This window comes from Camelina sativa, chromosome 7, assembly GCF_000633955.1.
Source record: "Camelina sativa cultivar DH55 chromosome 7, Cs, whole genome shotgun sequence".
NCBI lineage: Eukaryota > Viridiplantae > Streptophyta > Magnoliopsida > Brassicales > Brassicaceae > Camelina > Camelina sativa.
Genome location: NC_025691.1, coordinates 2272758 through 2295315, shown reverse-complemented (window position 1 = coordinate 2295315; position 22558 = coordinate 2272758). Strand labels below are relative to the sequence as shown.

At 38.2% G+C, this 22558-nt stretch overlaps 5 protein-coding genes and 1 pseudogene across 5 annotated transcripts; 1 reads left to right on the top strand and 5 right to left on the bottom strand.

Moving 5' to 3' along the window:
* LOC104699946 (putative L-type lectin-domain containing receptor kinase V.6) lies at positions 3254-5526 on the bottom strand. Its single transcript, XM_010415348.2, has one exon. It carries the CDS (start codon positions 5437-5439, stop codon positions 3469-3471), a length of 1971 nt encoding a protein of 656 aa, XP_010413650.1. The 5' UTR covers positions 5440-5526; the 3' UTR covers positions 3254-3468.
* LOC104704203 lies at positions 5959-9097 on the bottom strand (annotated as a pseudogene).
* On the bottom strand, positions 9683-12658 carry LOC104699945 (cysteine synthase, mitochondrial-like). The gene is made up of 10 exons (XM_010415347.2): positions 12194-12658; positions 11908-12017; positions 11760-11817; positions 11372-11635; positions 11155-11292; positions 10992-11043; positions 10813-10892; positions 10596-10655; positions 10402-10482; positions 9683-10102 (listed from the first exon to the last, which is right to left on the bottom strand). Exons 1-10 carry the CDS (start codon positions 12551-12553, stop codon positions 10010-10012), a joined length of 1296 nt encoding a protein of 431 aa, XP_010413649.1. The 5' UTR covers positions 12554-12658; the 3' UTR covers positions 9683-10009.
* Positions 13682-16461, top strand: LOC104699943. The gene is made up of 11 exons (XM_010415345.2): positions 13682-14340; positions 14438-14553; positions 14633-14752; positions 14856-14943; positions 15094-15185; positions 15268-15372; positions 15464-15573; positions 15655-15742; positions 15844-15879; positions 15981-16111; positions 16213-16461. The coding sequence occupies exons 1-10, from the start codon at positions 13788-13790 to the stop codon at positions 16062-16064; spliced, it is 1392 nt and encodes a 463-aa protein (XP_010413647.1). The 5' UTR covers positions 13682-13787; the 3' UTR covers positions 16065-16111; positions 16213-16461.
* On the bottom strand, positions 16435-20044 carry LOC104699944 (probable phosphoinositide phosphatase SAC9). Its single transcript, XM_010415346.2, has 7 exons — positions 19777-20044; positions 19196-19636; positions 18202-19005; positions 17896-18093; positions 17331-17777; positions 17002-17235; positions 16435-16915 (listed from the first exon to the last, which is right to left on the bottom strand). The coding sequence occupies exons 1-7, from the start codon at positions 19942-19944 to the stop codon at positions 16634-16636; spliced, it is 2574 nt and encodes an 857-aa protein (XP_010413648.1). The 5' UTR covers positions 19945-20044; the 3' UTR covers positions 16435-16633.
* On the bottom strand, positions 20081-22552 carry LOC104704202 (probable phosphoinositide phosphatase SAC9). Its single transcript, XM_010420324.1, has 6 exons — positions 22268-22552; positions 21898-22005; positions 21637-21807; positions 21275-21517; positions 20694-21134; positions 20081-20509 (listed from the first exon to the last, which is right to left on the bottom strand). Exons 1-6 carry the CDS (start codon positions 22469-22471, stop codon positions 20081-20083), a joined length of 1596 nt encoding a protein of 531 aa, XP_010418626.1. The 5' UTR covers positions 22472-22552.

Genomic DNA, 22558 nt, shown 5'->3' with positions numbered 1-22558 from the left:
AAAAAAATCATGTCATTCTGTTTCACAGCATGCAATTTTTATATGTGTTTTGAATATCAGATCTAATTTTACATGTTAGTCAGTGAGTTGCGGAAAAATCCGACAAGAGGAGAAGATAGAGAATAGACTAAAGTGAGAGAATGGTAGATTTCCAAAGAGAAAAAAAAAAGAGAAAATTGGTGGTAAAAAATTTGATGAAAGGGATATAAGGGAAAAAAAAAAAAAAGGAAATTAAATCTGAGGATGGTAATGATAGAAAAATTAGAAAGAATTGAAGAAATTATGGATATTATGGTGGTGGTTGGCGGCTGGCGTGAGAGGGGTGGATATGGATCAGAGAAAATGGACAAAATGGATGTGATTTTATAAAAATGTGAGAAAAAAAGATAAAGGAAAAGAAAAAGGGAAAAGGGAATAGAGAAAGAGAAAAATAGAAGAAGGAGAATTATGTAATTTCAAGACACATAACCATGACCGACAAAGAGGCATGGTCATAGTTAATTTATCATTTCTTTTCAAAACCATAGTTATCTAGTATATATATTATAAAATATTCAAGAAGAACACGTGAATAAATAATGCTGTAAACAATGTCAGGTTTTATTCTTGTTTTTTTTCGTTTTACAAAAATATACCATTTTATATAAACTTCAATGGGACCAAATGAAACAGAAACCAACAAACAATAATTTACAGCAACTTCCAAAACCGGGACCTATGTATATTATTGGATTGAAGATTTTTAATGATTTTGTCGAATTTGGAAATTTTAGATTTTGTTTTTTTTTTAAAGGAAAAATGGTTTGTGATGTGGTGAAAATTAATAGAATAATATTAGGTGATTTTAAGAGATTTTAACAAATAAAAGAGTTTAGACCGTAGGAATATAATTAAATAAGAGGCAGGAGAGTGGAGAGAACAACTCTTCGACGATGAATGAGAGAAGTGTTAAGTCGAATCGAGAACCTACAATTATTTTCAGAATTAAGGATCAACTGTAGTGATCAAACCAAGTTCACCAAAGTTACAACTTTATGTACCGTAGTGATTCAGTTTGCTGATAGAAAGCTAGTTACAACTTAATAGCGCTATTGAAAGTTACATACGTATATGTCTCCTTGTTCGGTTGTTCCCATCTATACGGCTATACCTTTGTTTGCTGATCTTCGACTCTCTTGGGTGTCTTTCTCCACGTACGTTTAACATTTTAGACGACAAAAACAATATTGATTTTTTTTTCTTTTATATAGGTTTCTGAGATTATTGTCTTTATTTTCTTTCGTGTTTGATTTTTGGCAAACAAAATATACAAGGCTAACGAAAAAGGTTTTAAGAGACTTCGTTATAAGAAGGTTCATATAAGTATAACAATATGTTATATCTTTTTTTCAAAAAAAAAAAATGTATATCTTTTTCGAATTTTTTGTTACAAAAAAAAAACAACGGATGAAAGTGAATCTGTATATAAAACATTTATATTCCAGCTGGCTATTTAAAAAAGTATTGATATGATGATCTAATATTAGAAGTTAAGTATAGAGTTTTGATTTTAAATGAAATTTTTGTGATAATATAAGGTTTCAAGATAATAAGCTTCTACTTAACTTCTAATTTAGATCATCATCCATGGGATATCAAATAAATCTAAAAGTGAACTACCTGTCATATGTATTAATTTTGGCCTATGTGTAAAAAAAAACGAATTGAAACGTTTCTTTTGTGTTAGTTATTTTTGGATTCAAACATGTCTCGTACCTATCAGGCATTAATATATGTGGATCAGATCCGAACGAAATCATTAGAGTAGTTGAGTTGATATAAATGTATGGACTACGACAGAATATTGTAGTGGTCTAGAGGAAAAAAGGAGTGTAAATAGAATATTGACGAACCTATAAATTTATTGTTTAATGCCTTGCATTTGCATGCCTGATTAAGAAAACCCATTCAATTTACACAAAATTATGTCTCTACTTGGTTTTGTGTAAACAAATTACTTGGTTTGAAAAGTTCAAAGTTCTTTGTTTATGGACTACGACAGAGTCAGTGGGATTTAGGCATGTGCTTGCTTCATTATTGGGTTTATTAAGTTTCATTTGATCAAACATAATATAATATGTACATATATCCAACTTTTGATGGCCTCTATATAATATACGTGATATAGCCATATGAAAGGTGTTGGAAATTATCTCGATCGGTCTTTATAGATCTGTACTGCAAGAAGTAGACAAAAGTTGTTCTAGACGTCCCAAAGAAATTAAATGAGTTAACCAGACTTTTTGCCCGACCAACACGCTGGTGGAAATTTCGCGCTCTAATCCACGTAAAAATACTAATTTACAGGTTGCAGTATTATAGGCTCGCCTCCTTAGATAACCCCGATAAACATATGTCGCTGTTTCTTTTTCTCTTTTTTGTCCTTAATGCCATTATGACCAATGCTATTGTCAAAAGCGAACGTCTCTGCATCCATAAGCAAACAAGAACCGAGTCTAAATACGGAATCTTACCAAAAACAGTCATAGTTTTGAAGGCTTGGCGAGGAAAAGAGATGAGAGCTCTCAATACGGAATCTTACCAAGTCATTCTAAGTGTTGAATCTACAAACCAATTATTGAATGAAGACTAAATAAAATAAAAATTAATGTATGATTTGCACATTGTGCTATATGTTTAGATATATGACTCAAAAAACACCTTTATTGCTTAGTAGTCTTTGGTCGGAGGGGTTTGGTGAGGAAGATATGTATATTATTATAAACAGAAAAGGGAATCTTTCTGGTTGAAACACATTAACTTAAGAAGAAAAAGATAACGAGTTAATGTCATAGCCTCTAATTCTGTCCCACGAAGAGACAAGGGAATGCAATTGTCTAGGGTTATCTTGTGCCGATTCAGCTCGTGTGGAATAAAAGTATGTGATTTGTTCAAGCGCCCAAGATATCGCAATTTGTTAATTTCGATGTCATTGCTCTGCAAATTGGATTTCTTATTATATAAAGCAGAACAACATAACTTGTAAAAAAAGCAACAAAGAAAAAACATGATAGAACTCTTAAGTAAATCCCTAAAAAATGAACATAGAAGAACTTAAAATATTACTTGGAGATGAATCTGTTGTGCGAAAGTTTACTGATTTATGTTCGAGAATTCGGAGCGGTTGAAGAAGCCCTAATTTCTTGATTTATCAAAACAGACGAACAGAGCAACCTATTGCATGCCAAAACTCTGTTTTGTGTGTGTAAAGATGTAGAGAATGTGTTTTCATATTTTCATGAGTATTGTACAGGGCCTTATTTATACAAGATGAGAGGAGGAGATTCTAGGTAAAGCTAGTTACAGAATGTTCCAAAAACAGATCAATCAAATATTATGACATAAATGAGAATCAATGTCATATCTCTAAGATTCTTTCTTTTGCTCAAACTTCTGTTTTGTGTGTGTGTAAGATTCTTCCTTCAGGTTTCATCTTCCATGAGAGATGAAAGAATTTGTAAACGTCAATGTAGCACATGAATTCACATCAAGTAGTACTTTCACTGATGTTTCAGGCCGTTTCTTCAATTTCTCTTCCATTACCACATCAAGAAGATCTTCCGGAAGCTGCAAGACGCCATTCAAGATCCGCATAACCACACTCATATCCGGTCTAATCGTTTCAGCTTGATGAGAACACAACACGCCGAGTTTCAAAACAAGCTCAATTTCTTTCCTGTTTTGTTCTTGACGGATACTTTCCTCTGTTGCATCGAAAAGTTTCCCATCTTCCCAAAGCTCTAAGATCCAATCCACAAGAACTTCTTCATTTTCCGTTGCACGTTGCTCAATCAGTCTTCTACCACAAACGACTTCAAGCATAACTAACCCAAAGGCGTAAACATCTGTGCTTGTAGTAGCTCTTCCCGTTCTTATAAACTCTGGTGCGATATACCCCAATGTTCCCGCTATTCTAGATGTCTGAGGATCAAATCCCTGATCATACAGCTTTGCCAGTCCAAAGTCTCCAAGCCTAGCATTCATGCCTTGGTCGATTAGGACATTAGCCGGTTTGATATCTCGATGAATGATGACTTGTACCCATTCCTGATGCAGGTGGAGTAGAGCAGACGCAACATCTTTGATGATCTTGAAACGTTGTTCCCAAGTAAGCCGTTCTTGATACTCATTCGGGTTGCTACGGATATACTTGTCAAGGCTTCCGTTAGGCATAAAGTCATAAACTAAGTAGAGGTTCTCTTTATGCTTACAATACCCCAAAAGCCTGACTAGGTTTCGATGTCTGAGACGACCAATGGTCGAAATCTCGGCTAGAAACTCGCTCATCCCTTGTCTTGAATCATGAGAAGTTCGTTTCACAGCAATCTCTGCATCGGAACCTGGAAGTGTTCCTTTATAGACTTGACCAAATCCTCCTCTCCCAAGAAGTTCCTTAAAACCCTTTGTGGCATTGAATAGCTCCTTGTAAGAAAACCTATGAGGTCCACATTGAATCTCCCATTCCTCAAGAACCTCTATAACCTTCCTATGCCTCAGATAGAAGACAGAACCAATCCCCGTGGCGACAAACGCAGCGAGCACGGCCAACGTTAAGAAAACCGCTAAAATCGTCCTTGTTCTATGAGACGCTTCCTTTGGATATGGAGGAATGATGGGGACTCGGCCATACTCAAACGGTGGAGAGTGTGCTCCCTCATCAGTGTGAAAAATCAACATGTAATGGAGTGTTCTAATGGATCCCGTGGATGCCGTGAAGCCAGTATACGCACCCTCCAAAAAATACTGCGAGAGATCTATGTTCAAAGACAAAAGTGGCTTCTTGGGAGGATAAATGAACTCAGCAGGGGATAAGGTGACATTGAGCTGCGTATCGGGTTGACTATAAACGATCGAAAGCCTCATTACCTTTCCACTGATCAAAGAAAGGTTTCTAAACTTTCCATCTTTATCATCATAGTAACCAGCAGAAGCAGAGGCAACAGATGTCAAACCATTAATGTTAATCCCAACATGGTTATCATCAATATCTCCAAACTCATCGTCTTTATGTACATCTAACTCGAAAGCTATCACGTGATTTGATGTGTTACCGTTGTTTGTTTCGTTGAATAATCCGAGGTACTGATCGGAAGAAGCTCCGGGAAGGCCTATCGTAGGAGAGAAAACGAAAGCCATACCATGTGTGGCTTGCTTCTTATGCTCAGAAACGATTGCGAAGAAGAAGTTGATGTTGAAAGACTGGTTCTTGAAGGGAAGGGGTACGTTGTTGAAAACTTGACCGTGGGAATGCTTAGTGGTGTTTGTTAAAATTATGTAACTGTTTGAGTTGTAAACTGCAGATCCTTCCAGGACATATTTGCCGTGGGACTTGTACGTGGATGAAAACAGAGTTAGCAATAGGATAATAACTATTTGCAAGATTTTGAGTCGAGGAGACATGTTTTTTTTTTTTGGCCTATGGGAAGTTATGAATGATCTTTACTGTGATATTTCCGATAAGAGTTGAAGAAAGAAGTAAGAAGCATCAATCAAGCTATGAAGGTATGTATGAACACAATAATGTGAACGAAGTTTCTCGTTATTAGTAAACAAAACATTATGTATTAGTATATTACGCACAATGCACATGGCCTAGATCAAATCGTAAACAATTATATAATAGTCTTTTTTCTAACCCTTTATTAGATTAATAGTAACTAATTCTATAGTGGGATTGGTAGAGATGACAGTATTGATTCAAGATCATCAACGAGAATCAATAAATCTACGCCATTAGAACGCTCTCTATTAACTCCTTTCTCATTGTTTTTTCTATCTGGTGGTGAAGGAAAAATCTGTGATCTAATAGTGATTTCTTAAGAGATGGTGATAAATGGAGGTGTTTGGGTTGTTCCAAGAAAAATAAAACATAGAAATTACTTTTATATACATACGTTATTAAAAACAAAAAGCAAATTACTCAATCATATATTTTACATTTTTACTTGACTATTGTTATGTTACATTATATGGCCAAAACACTGGAAGTACTTCCCTAATGCTTAAGATAGATTGATGATAGATGTTCAACGAATGTCACATTCTTAATGCTTTCATCTTCCACGGGAGATGAAAGAATTTGTAAACGTCAATGTAGCAAATGAATTCGCATCAAGTAGTACTTCCAGTGATTTCTCAGAGCGTCCTTTCAGTATCTCATCCCTTACCACATCAAAAAGATTTTCTGGAAGCTGCACAACGCCATTCAAGATCCGCATAATTGCACTCATATCCGGTCTTATTGTTTCAGATTGATGGGAACACAACACGCCTAGCTTCAGAACAAGCTCTATTTCTCCCCTGTTTTGTTCTTGACGGATGCCTTCCTCTGTCGCATCAAAAATCCTCCCATCTTCCCAAAGCTCTAAAATCCAATCCACAAGAACTTCTTCATTTTCTGCTGCACGTCTCTCAATCAGCCTTCTACCACATACTACTTCAAGCATAACCATCCCGAAAGCGTAAACATCTGTGCTTGTGGTTGCTCTTCCTGTTCTTAGAAACTCTGGTGCAATATAACCGAAGGTTCCCGCTACTCTAGATGTCTGAGGATCAAATTCCTGATCATACAGCTTCGCCAATCCGAAATCCCCGAGCCTCGCATTCATGTCCTGGTCGATTAGAACATTAGCCGGTTTGATATCTCGATGAATGATGACTTGTACCCATTCTTGATGCAGGTGGAGTAGAGCAGACGCAACATCTTTGATAATCTTGAAACGTTGTTCCCAAGTGAGCCGTTCTTGATTCTCATTACGGTTTATATACTTGTCAAGGCTTCCATTGGGCATAAAGTCATAAACCAAGTAGAGATTCTCCTTATGCCTACAATATCCCAAAAGCTTGACCAGATTTGGATGTCTGAGACGACCAATGGTCGAAATCTCGGCTAGAAACTGGCTCATCCCTTGTCTTGAATCATGAGAAGTCCGTTTCACAGCGATCACAGCATCAGAACCTGGAAGCGTTCCTCTATAGACTTGACCAAAACCTCCTTTCCCAAGAAGTTGTTTCTCCTTGAAACCCTTTGTGGCATTGGAAAGCTCTTTATAAGCAAACCTATGAGGTCCATATTGAATCTCCCATTCCTCAAGAACCTCTATAACCTTCTTATGCCTCAGATAGAAGACAGAACCAATCCCGGAGGTGATAAACACAGCGAACACGGCCAATGTTAAGCAGACCGCTAAAATAGTCCTTGTCCTGTCAGACGATTTTTTGGGATATGGAGGAAGGGTGGGGACTACGCCAAACTCCATCGGTGGATATTCTGCTCCATTAAAGGGCTGCACAATCAACATATAATGGAGTGCTCTATCGGATCCCGTTGATGCCGTGAAGCCAAGATACGTGTCCTTGGAAAAGTAGTGCGAGAGATCTCGGCTTAAAGACAAAAGTGGCCTCTTGGGAGGAACAATAAATTCAGCAGGGCACAAAGAAACATTGAGCTGCATATCGGTGTGACTATAAACCAACGAAAGCCTCATTACCTTTCCACTGATCAAAGAAAGGTTTCTAAACTTGCCATCTTTATCATCATAGTAACCAGCAGAAGCAGAGACAACAGATCTCAAGCCATTAATGTTAATCCCAACATGGTTATCATCAATATCTCCAAACTCATCGTCTTTATGTATATCTAACTCGATAGCTATCACGTTATTCGAGGTATCACCATTGTTTTTTTCGTTAAAGAGTCCAAGGTATTGATCGGAGGAAGCTCCGGGAAGGCNTTGACCAGATTTGGATGTCTGAGACGACCAATGGTCGAAATCTCGGCTAGAAACTGGCTCATCCCTTGTCTTGAATCATGAGAAGTCCGTTTCACAGCGATCACAGCATCAGAACCTGGAAGCGTTCCTCTATAGACTTGACCAAAACCTCCTTTCCCAAGAAGTTGTTTCTCCTTGAAACCCTTTGTGGCATTGGAAAGCTCTTTATAAGCAAACCTATGAGGTCCATATTGAATCTCCCATTCCTCAAGAACCTCTATAACCTTCTTATGCCTCAGATAGAAGACAGAACCAATCCCGGAGGTGATAAACACAGCGAACACGGCCAATGTTAAGCAGACCGCTAAAATAGTCCTTGTCCTGTCAGACGATTTTTTGGGATATGGAGGAAGGGTGGGGACTACGCCAAACTCCATCGGTGGATATTCTGCTCCATTAAAGGGCTGCACAATCAACATATAATGGAGTGCTCTATCGGATCCCGTTGATGCCGTGAAGCCAAGATACGTGTCCTTGGAAAAGTAGTGCGAGAGATCTCGGCTTAAAGACAAAAGTGGCCTCTTGGGAGGAACAATAAATTCAGCAGGGCACAAAGAAACATTGAGCTGCATATCGGTGTGACTATAAACCAACGAAAGCCTCATTACCTTTCCACTGATCAAAGAAAGGTTTCTAAACTTGCCATCTTTATCATCATAGTAACCAGCAGAAGCAGAGACAACAGATCTCAAGCCATTAATGTTAATCCCAACATGGTTATCATCAATATCTCCAAACTCATCGTCTTTATGTATATCTAACTCGATAGCTATCACGTTATTCGAGGTATCACCATTGTTTTTTTCGTTAAAGAGTCCAAGGTATTGATCGGAGGAAGCTCCGGGAAGGCTTTTTGAATGAGAGAAAAGGAAAGCCATACCGTGTGAGGCTTGCTGCTTATGCTCAGACACGATCCCAAATAAGAAGTTGACGTTGAAAGACTGGTTCTTGAAAGAAATGGATTCGTTGTTGATAGCTCGACCGTAGGAATGCTTCGTGGTGTTCGTTAAAATCATGTAACTGTTTGGGTCGTAAACTGCAGATCCTTCCAGGATAAATTTGCCGTAAGCAGATGAAAACAGAGTAAACAACAGACCAAGAACTATTTGCAAGACTTTGAGTTCACACATGTTTTTTGTTTTTTTTGCTTTATGGGATAGTTATGATCTACTGTGGTTAGTTATCATAAGAGTTAAGTAAGAAGTAATACGAACATATTATTAATAAGTCAAACTGTACACAAGTCACCATAATGTGAACGAACGTTCTCGTGATGTTCCTCGTTTATTAATACACAAACATAAGTATTTGTTATTTTTGTGCACATGGCCTAGCTAGATCATATCGTAAAGCAACTAATGATATAATAAGCTTTCTCTAATCTTTAGTTGATCAACAGCAGTTACGTCGGGATTGCTTGGTAGTGTGTAATAACAGTGTGTCAAAAGCATAAGAAAAGTTGTGGATCAAAGTTGCAAAAAGACAAATGATCTATGCTTTATAAAACCTTTTTTTTTTTGGTTTGTCAAACTTGTTCATAAACGTTTTTTACTTTTTAGTACTAAAAACAGTGTGAAAAGCATAACATGCAATACTTAAAAAAAAACGCTTCTATTAGTATATCTTATCTACAACGAAAGTTTCGTCGAACATTACGGAGCAAAACAAGGACAGACGTTGCAAGTTTAACAACCACCAACGTATTGACCCCATAAGTTTGTAATAAAAAAAAAATAGAGTTTTTGACATATTTTAGTGACATACAAATTTTTGTGGTTTTGTATTTAAAACAAGTTTTGACGTGTTTTCTATGTAGATTCGGACAAAAATTCTATTGGTACAGAAAAACGTGAAGTTAAAAATCACTAATATGTCATGGTTTGATCAGAGTAATACTTATATAAATCCTATAAAGTTTAATATTACATTCCATCGTTCTGTAGAACATAACACAGCAAAGTCTACATTTTTTTTGGCTAATAAGACAAACATATAGGGATAATTTATTTAGTCCAAGTGTATCTTAATCGATCGTTGGGGACTCTCCGACTGAAATGCTGAGTGATACATAGACTAAATGATGGATGTCCAAAATGGAACTCAAACCACTCTCGGTTAATGCCTTTATTTGATAAAATAAAATGATTAGCCCTCAGTTGATGAGATTTAGAGAACTAACTTGACCAAGTTGCTTTTGTTTATACTTCAGGCTGCATTTTCTCGACCTCTTCTCGAATCGACTGGAACAGAGGGGTAGATAGATATCGCTCTCCGAAGCTTGGGAAAACAACCTGAAAAACCGGATTCATAGATTCTATCTTAGGGGAAGATTTCATTACATAATCAAAATCTTTGATGGCTTCATAGATGATCGTTTTACAAAGACCATTTGAAAAGCTATAACTAGCTAAGTGACTTTAGTGTTGGTTCTTTGGGTTTAGCATTGGGATCACGGACTTGAGTCACTTATTAAATCCAAAAATCCATCTTGAGATGGTTTTTTTCTAAGGAAATCTAGAGATCGACTTTGATGCACAAAGACTCCTGCGTTTTCAAGACATAACTCATATATGAAACAGAAATTACTTACAGCTATGAGTTTTCCAGCATTCTCAGGTCTCTTCGCGACCCTGATTGCAGCAGCAGCAGCAGCTCCAGATGATATACCAACCTGAAAAAATTATTAAACTTCCCCTATAAATCTTGTGTAGTTTCCACCTTTCACATGCAACACGACATCAAAACATCTTGGTGAGAAAATCAGAAAAAATACAAATAACTAACCATCAACCCTTCCTTAAGAGCTAGTTGCTTTGCGAATTCTATAGCTTCATCACTTGAAATCTGGTAAAAAGCATAAAGAAGATGGTAATTAGCATCCTAATTAGAGTAGTTTAAGTCTCACGAATTGGTACATTTAAGCAATAAATTGACAAGAAAATTGTGGATGTCTTGTGAGGTTATAAATTGAATAATCATACAGATACAAGATAAACCATACTGCTATGACTTCATCCATAATTTCCTGATCCAAATTCTTAGGTATAAATCCAGCTCCAATTCCTTGAATCTTGTGAGGTCCTGTATTCAAAGACAAGAAAAAAAAAACATGTGAATATTAAATCATAGTTTGAAAACACAAAAACAAAATTACTAATTGTATATTTTAGTAAGGTTTACCCGGTTTGCCACCAGAAAGTATGTCGCTTTCCGTGGGTTCTACACCAATGACCTGGTACATGTAAACATCAAATAATTAAGTACGAGTTTTACTGCTTCAATGAACATACCCTTATGGCTCCTGTCTAATAGATAACACCTTCAAATGTATTTCTGCTTTTACCTGTGACTTGGGGTTTTTCTCTTTTAAGAATCGACCAACACCAGTGATAGTTCCACCGGTTCCAATTCCTGCAACGAATATATCCACCTTGCCGTTTGTATCTTCCCAGATCTCAGGACCAGTTGTCTCGTAATGAATCTGCATTATATTATAACAGTGACATTAAACAGCAGTTTACAAATACGACAAGAGAATGGGAGTAACAGACACCACAAACCTTTGGGTTCGCAGGGTTGTCAAACTGTTGGAGCATGTAGGCATCAGGAGTGGTTTTCAGGATTTCTTCAGCCTTTTGAACCGCTCCAGTCATGCCTTTGGCAGGATCTGTTAAAACAAGCTCAGCTCCAAAAGCCTTTAAAAGAACCCTTCTTTCCATACTCATGGACGCTGGCATTGTCAATATAAGTCTATAGCCTTTTGAAGCAGCGACGAATGCTAGGCCAATACCCGTGTTTCCACTTGTAGGTTCCACAAGAACACTCTAGATAAGGACATAAAGTCAGAGAACTGACACAATTAGGTAGGGTTCACCACCACAAATAACGGACTAGAATGTACAATCTTTATGAGTTTTTACAAAAGAAAGATCAATCTATAGTCGATACCTTTCCACGTGCTATAAGTCCTTTTTGCTCAGCATCAGTAACCATACTATACCCAATCCTGAAATTCCTCACAACATAATAGATTTAACTTGAAAGATTTAACTAAAAATATACAAAAAAACAACAAAAGAAGAGTTAGACTACACACCTATCCTTGACACTGCAACATGGCTCTATGATCTCGAGTTTGGCAGCAATATTGGCCACACAACCCTTTGCTATTTTATTCAAGTACACCATAGGAGTTTTACCAATGAGCTGGATCAAGAAAATAGTGAAAAATTCCACAGTTCAGCTAATCAAATTTCAAAATTTAGTGGATTAATCACACTTTTTAGCGACATTCTTATTAGAAAGAAGCTGAATTTGATCACCAATTTCGTTTTTTAACATTTCCATCAATTTCAATTCTACTAAGAAAAAACCCATCTAACCTGAGACACATTGTCAGCAATGTTGAGTCCATCAGCTCCAGTCTCGCGCTTAGCAGCCTCACACACAACAGACGGATCTCGTTCCGAGCCATCCGCAAAACTCCGACTCTGTCTCTTCATCGCTAGAGAGAAATCGGAAGCAGTTACACGATCGGACGAGAAGGAGAGAGAAGAGATTCCTGGCGAGCATCTGAAACGACGGAGGCTAGACGAATAAGTCAACGGATTGTTAAGGAGTAAAGCAGAGGAAGATGCGGCGGCCATGGATGTGTTGCAGCTTCGATTTCCCAAAAGTGTAGACAGGAGGAGCTGAGATGTGAGCTTAGCTTCACGGTTCAACCTTGAAGCCATCATGATCATCGCCGTGAAAGATCGTACTTTTTATTTTTTTTTTGTTTCTGGGAAAACGACGTCGATTGAATTTTCAGATACAGTCCATTTTTAAGACAAGCTTTCAACTTTGATCATGATACCAAAATATTATTACTATATCGTACTTTGTTAATTACACTATTAGAAGGATTAAATGTTTTAAATTTCTAGTTTATTTAGTAATCTTCACATTAAATACATAAAAAAGTTTTTTTTTATCACCAACCAAGTGAAACCATTAGGTGAACGTGGAGAATGTGGTCTTGTCCCTTTCTACCTCCCAAGTGTCGCAAGATTCTTTTTCTTGTCTATAAATTATCTTGTTCGTAATTTATTAATACTGGGATCGACTTGGATCCGTTCCGGTTGGGAAGACGAGTGGGGTTTGTAGCTGTTTCTTTTGTTCACAGTGCAGAGATGATTTAGATGCTAACAAGTTCTTGATCGATGTCGATGAGCTTGAAGCGTCTGTTCTGATATTGGAAGGGAGGTTTACAGTAATGAAGAGTTTATGTAAAGAGGAAGTAGATACATGTTGTTGAAGGAATAACCACAATTTCTTTTAATCTTTGAGGAGAAAATACAAATTATACGGTGATTAATATATACTTGCAACATTAAACAAACACAACAAACTGTTATTTTCAGAGGAAAAGAAAAAGAAATCAAAATCTCTGACCACAAAGTGTGTGTGGATAGAACCATGGCTAAATCAGAATTACAAACCTATAATATCTCTTTTTGACAAGGAAAAAGAAAAAGGTGGAAGAATATGATTGCAAGTTCAATAATCATAAGGAGGCGTTTGGGAACAATCATAATACCATATTCGGTAAGGGATTCGATTGTTCCCTTTCTAGGGATGATATCAAGAGCACTTCAAGTGTGGTTCATGTGGAGAGATCTCTAGTGTTTTTGTTCCGTTTTGAGTGCCAAACCGGCTGGGAGAGGTGGTAAGTGGAAAAAAAGTGAAAAAACAAATAAAAAAATTAGGGCTTTTATTTTCTTAGGTATAACGTGGGCTCTAATAACTGTTGGGCCAGACCTTACAGTTTAATCACATTATCTTTAAGCCCAAACAAACCCAAGAGTCTTTTCACTTAAACGCCCATTAACCTAGCGTTTTGTCTATCTTCCATCGTCGTCTTCCTTCAGCTCATCTATGGCGGATCTTCAATTAAGTTGGTAGCTTGTTGTTCTGCTTGAGCACGATTATCACATAATGTCTTTAGATCATAAGGTCAAGAAAAGGCTGAAGCTTTCATCACTTAGCTCCAATTCTTCTTATAAAGGAAGGAGTAGATCCACTACTCAACGCAGTGATGATGACACCACTAACTCTCGGGAGACTGGTAAGAAGACTACGGTGTCGTATTTGAAGAAGAAGAAGACGGTCTACCCCAATAACCATGTGAACCAAACCCCACGCACGATGTGGGCTGCACCAAAGAGAAACCAACGGTCTGCTTCGACCTCTATTAACGACGATGCTGCAACAAGTGTGTTTAAAACAAAGTCACCGAGTGGGGGAGATGATGATGCTACTCGAAAGAGCCACAAAAAGAGAGATGAATTGGATGGTAGACGAAGGAAAAGCTCGGATGTGCCGATGGCTGCTTTTAAGGCTAGGAAACAAGCGCTTTCAGATAAGAGAGGAGTCGTGGGAGATGGCTCAGATAGTCAAGAGGATAAACCAAGGAAGAGAAAGAGGATACGATTAGACCGCTATGATACCTCAAATAAAAGAATAGTTGATGATGATGTCCTTCTTGATGGTTAGTACTTCTTTGTGCTTCTTCACTAGAAAAGAGTATGCAACTGTTACTTAAAACCCGCTACATCCAATTGCTGCTTTTCTTTTCATTTGTTCAGATGTCCATGGATTAAAGAACAAGAAAGACGCAGTGAAAAGTGTAGAAATGTCCAAAAATGCTCAGTTTCGGGCAATTCAGCCTAGTCATTCCATCCTTTCCTATGTGGAAGAAAATGTAATCTATATAACTATCTCCAATCCTTTATGCGCAATTTTCATTACCTGGCTGGTAGGTAACATACATCTTATGGCAGCTGTTGGGGCGTAGACGTTTAATTGAGCTAAAGAGGGCCGGCTACAACACTGAGCTTCCTGCTCCCTTAGATAATATTCCTCAGTCAACCAGCACTGAGAGAGAACGTATAGAAGAAAGTGTATGTTCTCTTCTCTTTCTTCATTCCCTTTCTCTAATACCTAAAGATAATAAAGCCTTCCTTGCTAGACTTTTCAGTTCATGTTGCAATTCCCCGTTTACAGGTATTTAGGAATAAGTTGGAATTCTTTGCTGCTGCAAATGTTTCATCTTCATTTCCACCGCCTGATGTACCTGAGATTGCATTTGCAGGTACTGCATTCTAATTGTTGTTCCCACCAGAATCTTTATTTCCACCTCTTTTTGAGTTTCAGAGTATGCATATGTTAAACTACTACTTTAATAACAACCAACTTAAATTAATTAAAAACTGGGGTTGTCTGGTGTCTCAACTCTGATCAGGAAGGTCAAATGTTGGCAAATCGTCTCTGCTAAATGCTCTTACCAGACAGTGGGGTGTTGTAAGAACATCTGACAAACCGGGACTGACCCAGGTATTATTTCCCCTGTCTGAGAATTACTTGCTTGTATGGCTTACATTTTTCTGTAATAACAAAAGTTCTGTTTTAAGTGCAGACCATCAATTTCTTCGATCTTGGTTCCAAGGTTCGCCTTGTTGATTTACCAGGATACGGCTTTGCGTTTGCAAAAGACGAAGTTAAGGAAGCATGGGAAGATCTTGTGAGCATTGCTCATCTCTTTTGCTTTGCTCAATTTTGTGTATTACTGAACAGGTCAATGATCCCCATCTGTTTAATATTGACCAATGCAGGTAAAGGAATATGTTTCAACAAGAACTGGTCTTAAACGGGTGTGCCTCCTTGTTGACACAAAATGGGGTATGAAGCCAAGAGACCAGGAACTTATTAATCTGATGGAGAGGTAAAATCATTGTTGCTGCTCTTAATATTTTTGCTTATGCCATGTAGTTAAGTGTCCTTACAGCCAAAAACTGAATTGCAGATCGAATACAAAGTATCAGATAGTCTTAACCAAGACGGATGTGGTGTTTCCAATGGATGTGGCACGTCGGGCAATGCAAATCGAAGAGGTCTTAGTCATTATACTCTAAGTGAATATAGTGAAGGCAAAAATAAAATAATATTGGTCATGTTCTTACTAATATCAACATTTTTTTCTTAAAAAATGCAGAAATTGAAAGCAAACAGATCAATTGTCCAGCCTCTGGTATGTATGAGTATGATTGTCCTAGTTTGTTCTTTACTTATGTATGGCTGCAGAAAAAGATGAGACCTAAGAAGCAAATGGTTAACGTTTGATTATTGTAGATGATGGTGAGCTCAAGGTCAGGAGCAGGCATAGGAAGTTTAAGAACTGCCCTTGCTAGAATTGCTAAGTTTGCAAAGTTCTAGCCATCTAGGTTCTCGAAAACATGAAAACAATTCCCAAAGCCAATCAGGTTTGTCTTTTATACACAGTAATCAGTAATAATGATCAATCAATATCAAATCTAAAAGAGAATTACTTACTTGTCGTTCTCTTACTTTGGTTGTTTAACAGAGACAGGGAATCGAACGTTTGTATGGCGAAATATGGGGGAAGAATGAAAGATTATATGTGTTGTGGAAGAAGAGGAAGGAGAAGTCAAAATCAACATGAGATGGTGAATGGTGTGATGATGATGATCCGACTAAGTTAGTGAAAACTGTCAACAATCACTTGTGATTTTTTAATTTCTTTATTATCTTTTTGTTTCTCAAAGCCATCGTTTAGAAGAAAATGAGAGCATAAAATGGTTTTTCACGTTCATTTTGGTCAACAAAAGAAATTATTTTTCTCCAAGGGAATATAATAATGTTACATAAATAAATAAAGTTAACTAGAATTCCAAAATTGACAAATAAGGTTATTAGGTATATTGAATTTTTCTCTTCTTTTACCTTTTTTTTTCCCTCAAGCTACGGCCAGTGAAAGGCTAAAATCAGACAGCTGAAAGGCTAGCCCATTTGCCTACTTCATAAGGATCCGCATAGTAATATAGCTTGATCCTATTTGCTAACGACAGTCCTGCAGCAAATGGAGATGCCCGGCCGCTCAAGTCACCAGCCTCTGCGGGATCATCTGAAAAAGCTGCTACATCTCCAAGCAACTTAAACGAAACTCTGCGTGCTTGAGTCTGTTTAGGGAAATCGAAATACATCTGTGTTCCAACTCTTGCCTCAGGCAATCTATATTCCGCGATTGTCACCATTTTGTATTGTTCCTGTTGAAACATTTTTCAGATCAACATGAAAAAGTTCTTAGAAGATTTTGGTTTCTGAGAATAGTAAAACGAGGAGAGATAGATACCTGAAGAACAGATACTTGTATATACAAGACGGCTGGAGAGACTTGTCTGTCTTCCACTATGATATTTGCCGGGTCCCAAATGTCAACTACATCTGAAGAAGGCGAGTGGGTCACCCGAGGCTTTATGGCGTTAAAAGCATCTAAACGGAATCCAGCTGCTAAAGGTGAACCAGGTTGCAGATAAAGTTCCAAGACTAGATCATTCTCCATTGGTCTCTCAGCCTCTAGTGGTATCTGTAAGACGTAAAAAAACAAATCTTAGTCACGATAATGGAGAAGCTATAGAAAAATGTGAAAGAACAAGTAGTTCTCTAAGGTACTATACTAACCAGGAATCTATTCAAACGTGGGGCTCTGTCCAGCCAGTTTCTTACGCTCATGCTCTCAACACTTTGTAATGATGCAAGCGTTTTGTTAGTCACGATGTTTCCAGTGACCAAGATGCGTTTTGCATGAAGACATGGGTCATTCTCAATGGTTGCTCCAAAAGAGGCACGGCGAGGGATCGGAGCAAAAGGGTTCTCATCCAAAGACAAGAGATTAATGTTTTTGTCCAAACTAACTGAGCTAGATCCAAGCCGAGGAAGACGCAGTAATACCCATATTATGCGGCAACGAACAGGATTCTTGAAAGCAAATTTTATATGCCTAGGAGCTCTACCAGAATTTTCAGGACCATACAACTCAGGCGAAGATCTAATTAAGGACTGTACATCCCACTTTCCCATCAAAGTCCGTGCTTCCTTATTTATGTCGCTGCTCGCCCAAATTTGGACCTGCAATGGAGACACATAAAATGCTGAAATGAGTGCGCCATTATTTTCGAAGCATTATCACGTAAGTAATGGCATGGTTGAACAAGAATTCAACTGAAGATAGAAAAGTCAAACTTACGGTAGGAGCATCAGCATCAGAGTAACCACATGGACTAACGAGTAGAATCACACTGCTGACATCTGAAAGGCTATTGAGAACGATGACAGCTTCAACAGAGTTTGCAGAAGGAGGAGCTTTCCAGTAGGCATTACTTGAAGCAAGATTCACAGGGGTCAGCAATGAGAAAAATGGTGCCGAGTCAGTTCCAGTTTCGACCTACATTGCATTATGCAAACATCCAAAAGAGAAAAAAGAGGATTAGATACCATATAGCAGCTCTTTCCAAAGATATCGTAATTTTAAAACAGATAAAAAGCAAATTACTTTGTGTAAGAAGCTTGCATATGGGAACTCAGCAAGTGACTCCTCTTGACCCAGAATTTGACGAAGAAAATTAAAGTCTTCTCGATTAGGAGAAGGGTGACCTTTAACAGCAAGATGATTTTTAATGTTAGATCCAAAGACCTCGTTCAGAGCTTCCCGACCAGCAGTATCGACACGACAACTTCTTCGCAAGCTGACCATGACTCTTACATAATCTACAATCAAGGCTTCAAGCACTATCGAACTGCAGCATTTTTTACAAATGTAATGATCTGAACCTATCGAAGTAGCGAACATATCTGTAAGACTTCCACCTCCATTCGCATTGTCCCTGGAGTATGATTTTGAAAGCAGAAGAGCTCCTTTTCCAGCACAACAAAACTTGCAAGCTTTTTTCATACATTGGAAACATAAGAACACTGAGCCTGACTCTCCTCCTGAACTCTTGGTAGAAAACCCAACTGGACTTTTACTGACCTCGGCTCGGACTTGACACATTCCACCATCACAACCCTCACCAATTCCGGATATGTTCCAGAAATCTATCACATTATTTTCTAGCTTCCCTAGACCAATAGAAGCTATGATTTTATCTTCAAGAGAAGCCTGGCCCATAACTGCAAGTGCATTTGCTATTCTGCATAATCTTCCAATATATAACTCGTCGTATGAAGAGTTTGGATTAATGGTAGCCGGATCAATTCCAATAGATAACAGTGCCCTATCTCTTTCTGCTGCTGATATATTGAGACGTAGACGTTCAATTTCCAGCTTCATAGCTTCTACAAACTCAAGCTTCTTCCCCTGTGTTATGTCAGACATGCAAGAATTATACCCTTTAAAGTGGAACTTTAAGAAGAGAGATGACATGTGAGACGAATAGCTAAACCAAGGAAACAATCATACAATCAGACATAATTTTGGCAGGACGTAATTGCATCTCCCGATACCAATTTCTCCTTCCAAGTTAAATTAAAAGGATTAGATAACATACCATGTTTGGACCTGCAAGAGACTTTAGACAATTTATGTACAGATGAACACCACTTTCTTTGGGCCTTTTATCTTGTGGGACAGATCCACCAGGAACAGTTTCAGAGCCGCGATATTCAACCACTGCTTGGTCTAAGAAATCAAGCATGTCATTGTCTCCACTTGCAACAGAGTCCACCACTGGTTGTGGGAAGGGGTCAGAAGACGAGTCCTCTCCTGTTAAAAGGTCAAGCAGATTACCGGGAAAAGGATCTTTCTGATGTACGGGTGTGGAGACAGTTTCAGTTTGTGAAGATTTTGCTGCAAACGGATTCAAGTCAGAAGAAGGTGAAAAAGGAATCTCATCCTCATCTGGTTTCCTTGCAAGTTCAGCTAATCTTCCTCCAGTACGTTCGCAAGTAAACATTCCTATCCATGGAAGAGAAATTCCAAGGACTTCTATCTGCAACAAAACAAAGTGCAAAAAAAATGTTTGCTTTTTTACTTCTTTTGATGATGGTTAACGATAAAATTTAACTAGTTCAGAGCATGATGAAGCTATTAGATAAATCATCAGTTCACAGTTTTGAAATTAGTAAGTACCTGACCAAGGGTCATAGGAATTCTAACAGAACCAGCCGGATAAAATGTAACCGCAACTACACGGGTTAAGAAATCCAACTGTCCTTCTAGTTCTTCAAAATCATACAGCAGTGAAAGACTTGACGTATCTTTTTCATGAAGACGTGCACCAGCTCCAGTAACAGCCATATCCTCAGAACTAATTGGCCCTGGTAAGGATATCAGAAGATTTGTCCCATTCGCGCAGCGTGGTATCGAAGCACCCTATCCAGAAAACATAGTTACAGGCAATCAGTAATCCAGTCCAACTAACCTGCATGTAAGTCTACATGATCTCCTCCAAACAATANCATTGGAAACATAAGAACACTGAGCCTGACTCTCCTCCTGAACTCTTGGTAGAAAACCCAACTGGACTTTTACTGACCTCGGCTCGGACTTGACACATTCCACCATCACAACCCTCACCAATTCCGGATATGTTCCAGAAATCTATCACATTATTTTCTAGCTTCCCTAGACCAATAGAAGCTATGATTTTATCTTCAAGAGAAGCCTGGCCCATAACTGCAAGTGCATTTGCTATTCTGCATAATCTTCCAATATATAACTCGTCGTATGAAGAGTTTGGATTAATGGTAGCCGGATCAATTCCAATAGATAACAGTGCCCTATCTCTTTCTGCTGCTGATATATTGAGACGTAGACGTTCAATTTCCAGCTTCATAGCTTCTACAAACTCAAGCTTCTTCCCCTGTGTTATGTCAGACATGCAAGAATTATATCCTTTAAAGTGGAACTTTAAGAAGAGAGATGACATGTGAGACGAATAGCTAAACCAAGGAAACAATCATAGACATAATTTTGGCAGGACGTAATTGCATCTCCCGATACCAATTTCTCCCTCCAAGTTATATTAAAAGGATTAGATAACATACCATGTTTGGACCTCCAAGAGACTTTAGACAATTTATGTACAGATGAACACCACTTTCCTTGGGCCTTTTATCTTGTGGGACAGATCCACCAGGAACAGTTTCAGAGCCGCGATATTCAACCACTGCTTGGTCTAAGAAATCAAGCATGTCATTGTCTCCACTTGCAACAGAGTCCACCACTGGTTGTGGGAAGGGGTCAGAAGACGAGTCCTCTCCTGTTAAAAGGTCAAGCAGATTACCGGGAAAAGGATCTTTCTGATGTACGGGTGTGGAGACAGTTTCAGTCTGTGAAGATTTTGCTGCAAACGGATTCAAGTCAGAAGAAGGTGAAAAAGGAATCTCATCCTCATCTGGTTTCCTTGCAAGTTCGGCTAATCTTCCTCCAGTACGTTCGCAAGTAAACATTCCTATCCATGGAAGAGAAATTCCAAGGACTTCTATCTGCAACAAAACAAAGTGCAAAAAAAATGTTTGCTTTTTTACTTCTTTTGATGATGGTTAACGATAAAATTTAACTAGTTCAGAGCATGATGAAGCTATTAGATAAATCATCAGTTCACAGTTTTGAAATTAGTAAGTACCTGACCAAGGGTCATAGGAATTCTAACAGAACCAGCCGGATAAAATGTAACCGCAACTACACGGGTTAAGAAATCCAACTGTCCTTCTAGTTCTTCAAAATCATACAGCAGTGAAAGACTTGACGTATCTTTTTCATGAAGACGTGCACCAGCTCCAGTAACAGCCATATCCTCAGAACTAATTGGCCCTGGTAAGGATATCAGAAGATTTGTCCCATTCGCGCAGCGTGGTATCGAAGCACCCTATCCAGAAAACATAGTTACAGGCAATCAGTAATCCAGTCCAACTAACCTGCATGTAAGTCTACATGATCTCCTCCAAACAATAAAAGAGAAGGGACAAGACCTAAAATAGTGTTAACCTCAACAACTAATTTAAGGTCCTCTATGTGGCGTCCAGTTCTCACGTCCACAGTGGATGGACTTGTCAAATCATCCGCACCGTGTGAGATGGTCAATAGAAGTTGACATACATGGCAAGGCTCACTGAGATAGATAAATAATTCAACAATATCTGCAGCTTGTGGACATAGCTGTAATATATACAAAAAGTAGGAAATCTTCTTAGCTCAAGTCTTCAAGTAATAAGAACTACGAGGTAATTTTAATCTAAGTGGAAGTACCCAAGTTACGTCCTTCCTCTTGATACTCAGCAGACTGGACCCATCATTAGAACTTTCGGACATGCTAGGTACCGGTTTCAGAAAGAAACCAGATGGTCGAGAAAGTACCTGACATGAAAAGTTTTACAGTGAGAAGTAGACAAGGAATATATAAAGCAACAAAATAGTAGAGTCTACACATTAACAAATGTGTTATGCTCTTAGAAATCAAATATCTACACAATAAACAAAATAAAGAGTATCGGCCCAATATGAAAAACAAATCTACGCGCAAGAAACATGAATCATACTTTAGAGCAGTAAATATACATGGAAAAAGGTGAGCTGGGAGATGGGAAGAAGTTTACTGAAATCGTGCTAATTTGCTTACATGTAAAGGCTGGACAGGAATTGATGGAAGATGCTTGAAAAGCCTCATTCCCAGAAACATCTCCAGCTGCTTTTGCCGTGAACTATCAACCATAGCATTTTTATATCTTCTCTGTAGCGTAATTTTCATGTTCTTCTGTGCAGCAGAAAACTGTTTAAACGCTCCTGATTCTTCGCTGAAGATGTTGAGAATTTGGCTGTGCATAGCTTTCGAGCCAGTATAGAGGGTTGCATGGATATCACCTTGTTGCAGAAAAAGATCAGCAAGCTCAGACACAGGAGATAAAATAGT

Coding starts and splice junctions, on each gene's coding strand:
- LOC104699946 (XM_010415348.2), bottom strand. CDS start 5,439: ATGTCTCCTCGACTCAAAATCTTGCAAATAGTTATTATCCTATTGCTA.
- LOC104699945 (XM_010415347.2), bottom strand. CDS start 12,553: ATGATCATGATGGCTTCAAGGTTGAACCGTGAAGCTAAGCTCACATCT. Junction 11,044..11,154: donor AGAAAAACCCCAAGTCACAG/GTAAAAGCAGAA, acceptor TACATGTACCAG/GTCATTGGTGTAGAACCCAC. Junction 10,893..10,991: donor ACTTTCTGGTGGCAAACCGG/GTAAACCTTACT, acceptor CTTTGAATACAG/GACCTCACAAGATTCAAGGA.
- LOC104699943 (XM_010415345.2), top strand. CDS start 13,788: ATGTCTTTAGATCATAAGGTCAAGAAAAGGCTGAAGCTTTCATCACTT. Junction 14,341..14,437: donor TGATGATGTCCTTCTTGATG/GTTAGTACTTCT, acceptor TCATTTGTTCAG/ATGTCCATGGATTAAAGAAC. Junction 14,753..14,855: donor GAGAACGTATAGAAGAAAGT/GTATGTTCTCTT, acceptor CCCCGTTTACAG/GTATTTAGGAATAAGTTGGA.
- LOC104699944 (XM_010415346.2), bottom strand. CDS start 19,944: ATGGCTGTTACTGGAGCTGGTGCACGTCTTCATGAAAAAGATACGTCA. Junction 17,236..17,330: donor CACGTTTGAATAGATTCCTG/GTTAGTATAGTA, acceptor TACGTCTTACAG/ATACCACTAGAGGCTGAGAG. Junction 16,916..17,001: donor TACAAGTATCTGTTCTTCAG/GTATCTATCTCT, acceptor ATGTTTCAACAG/GAACAATACAAAATGGTGAC.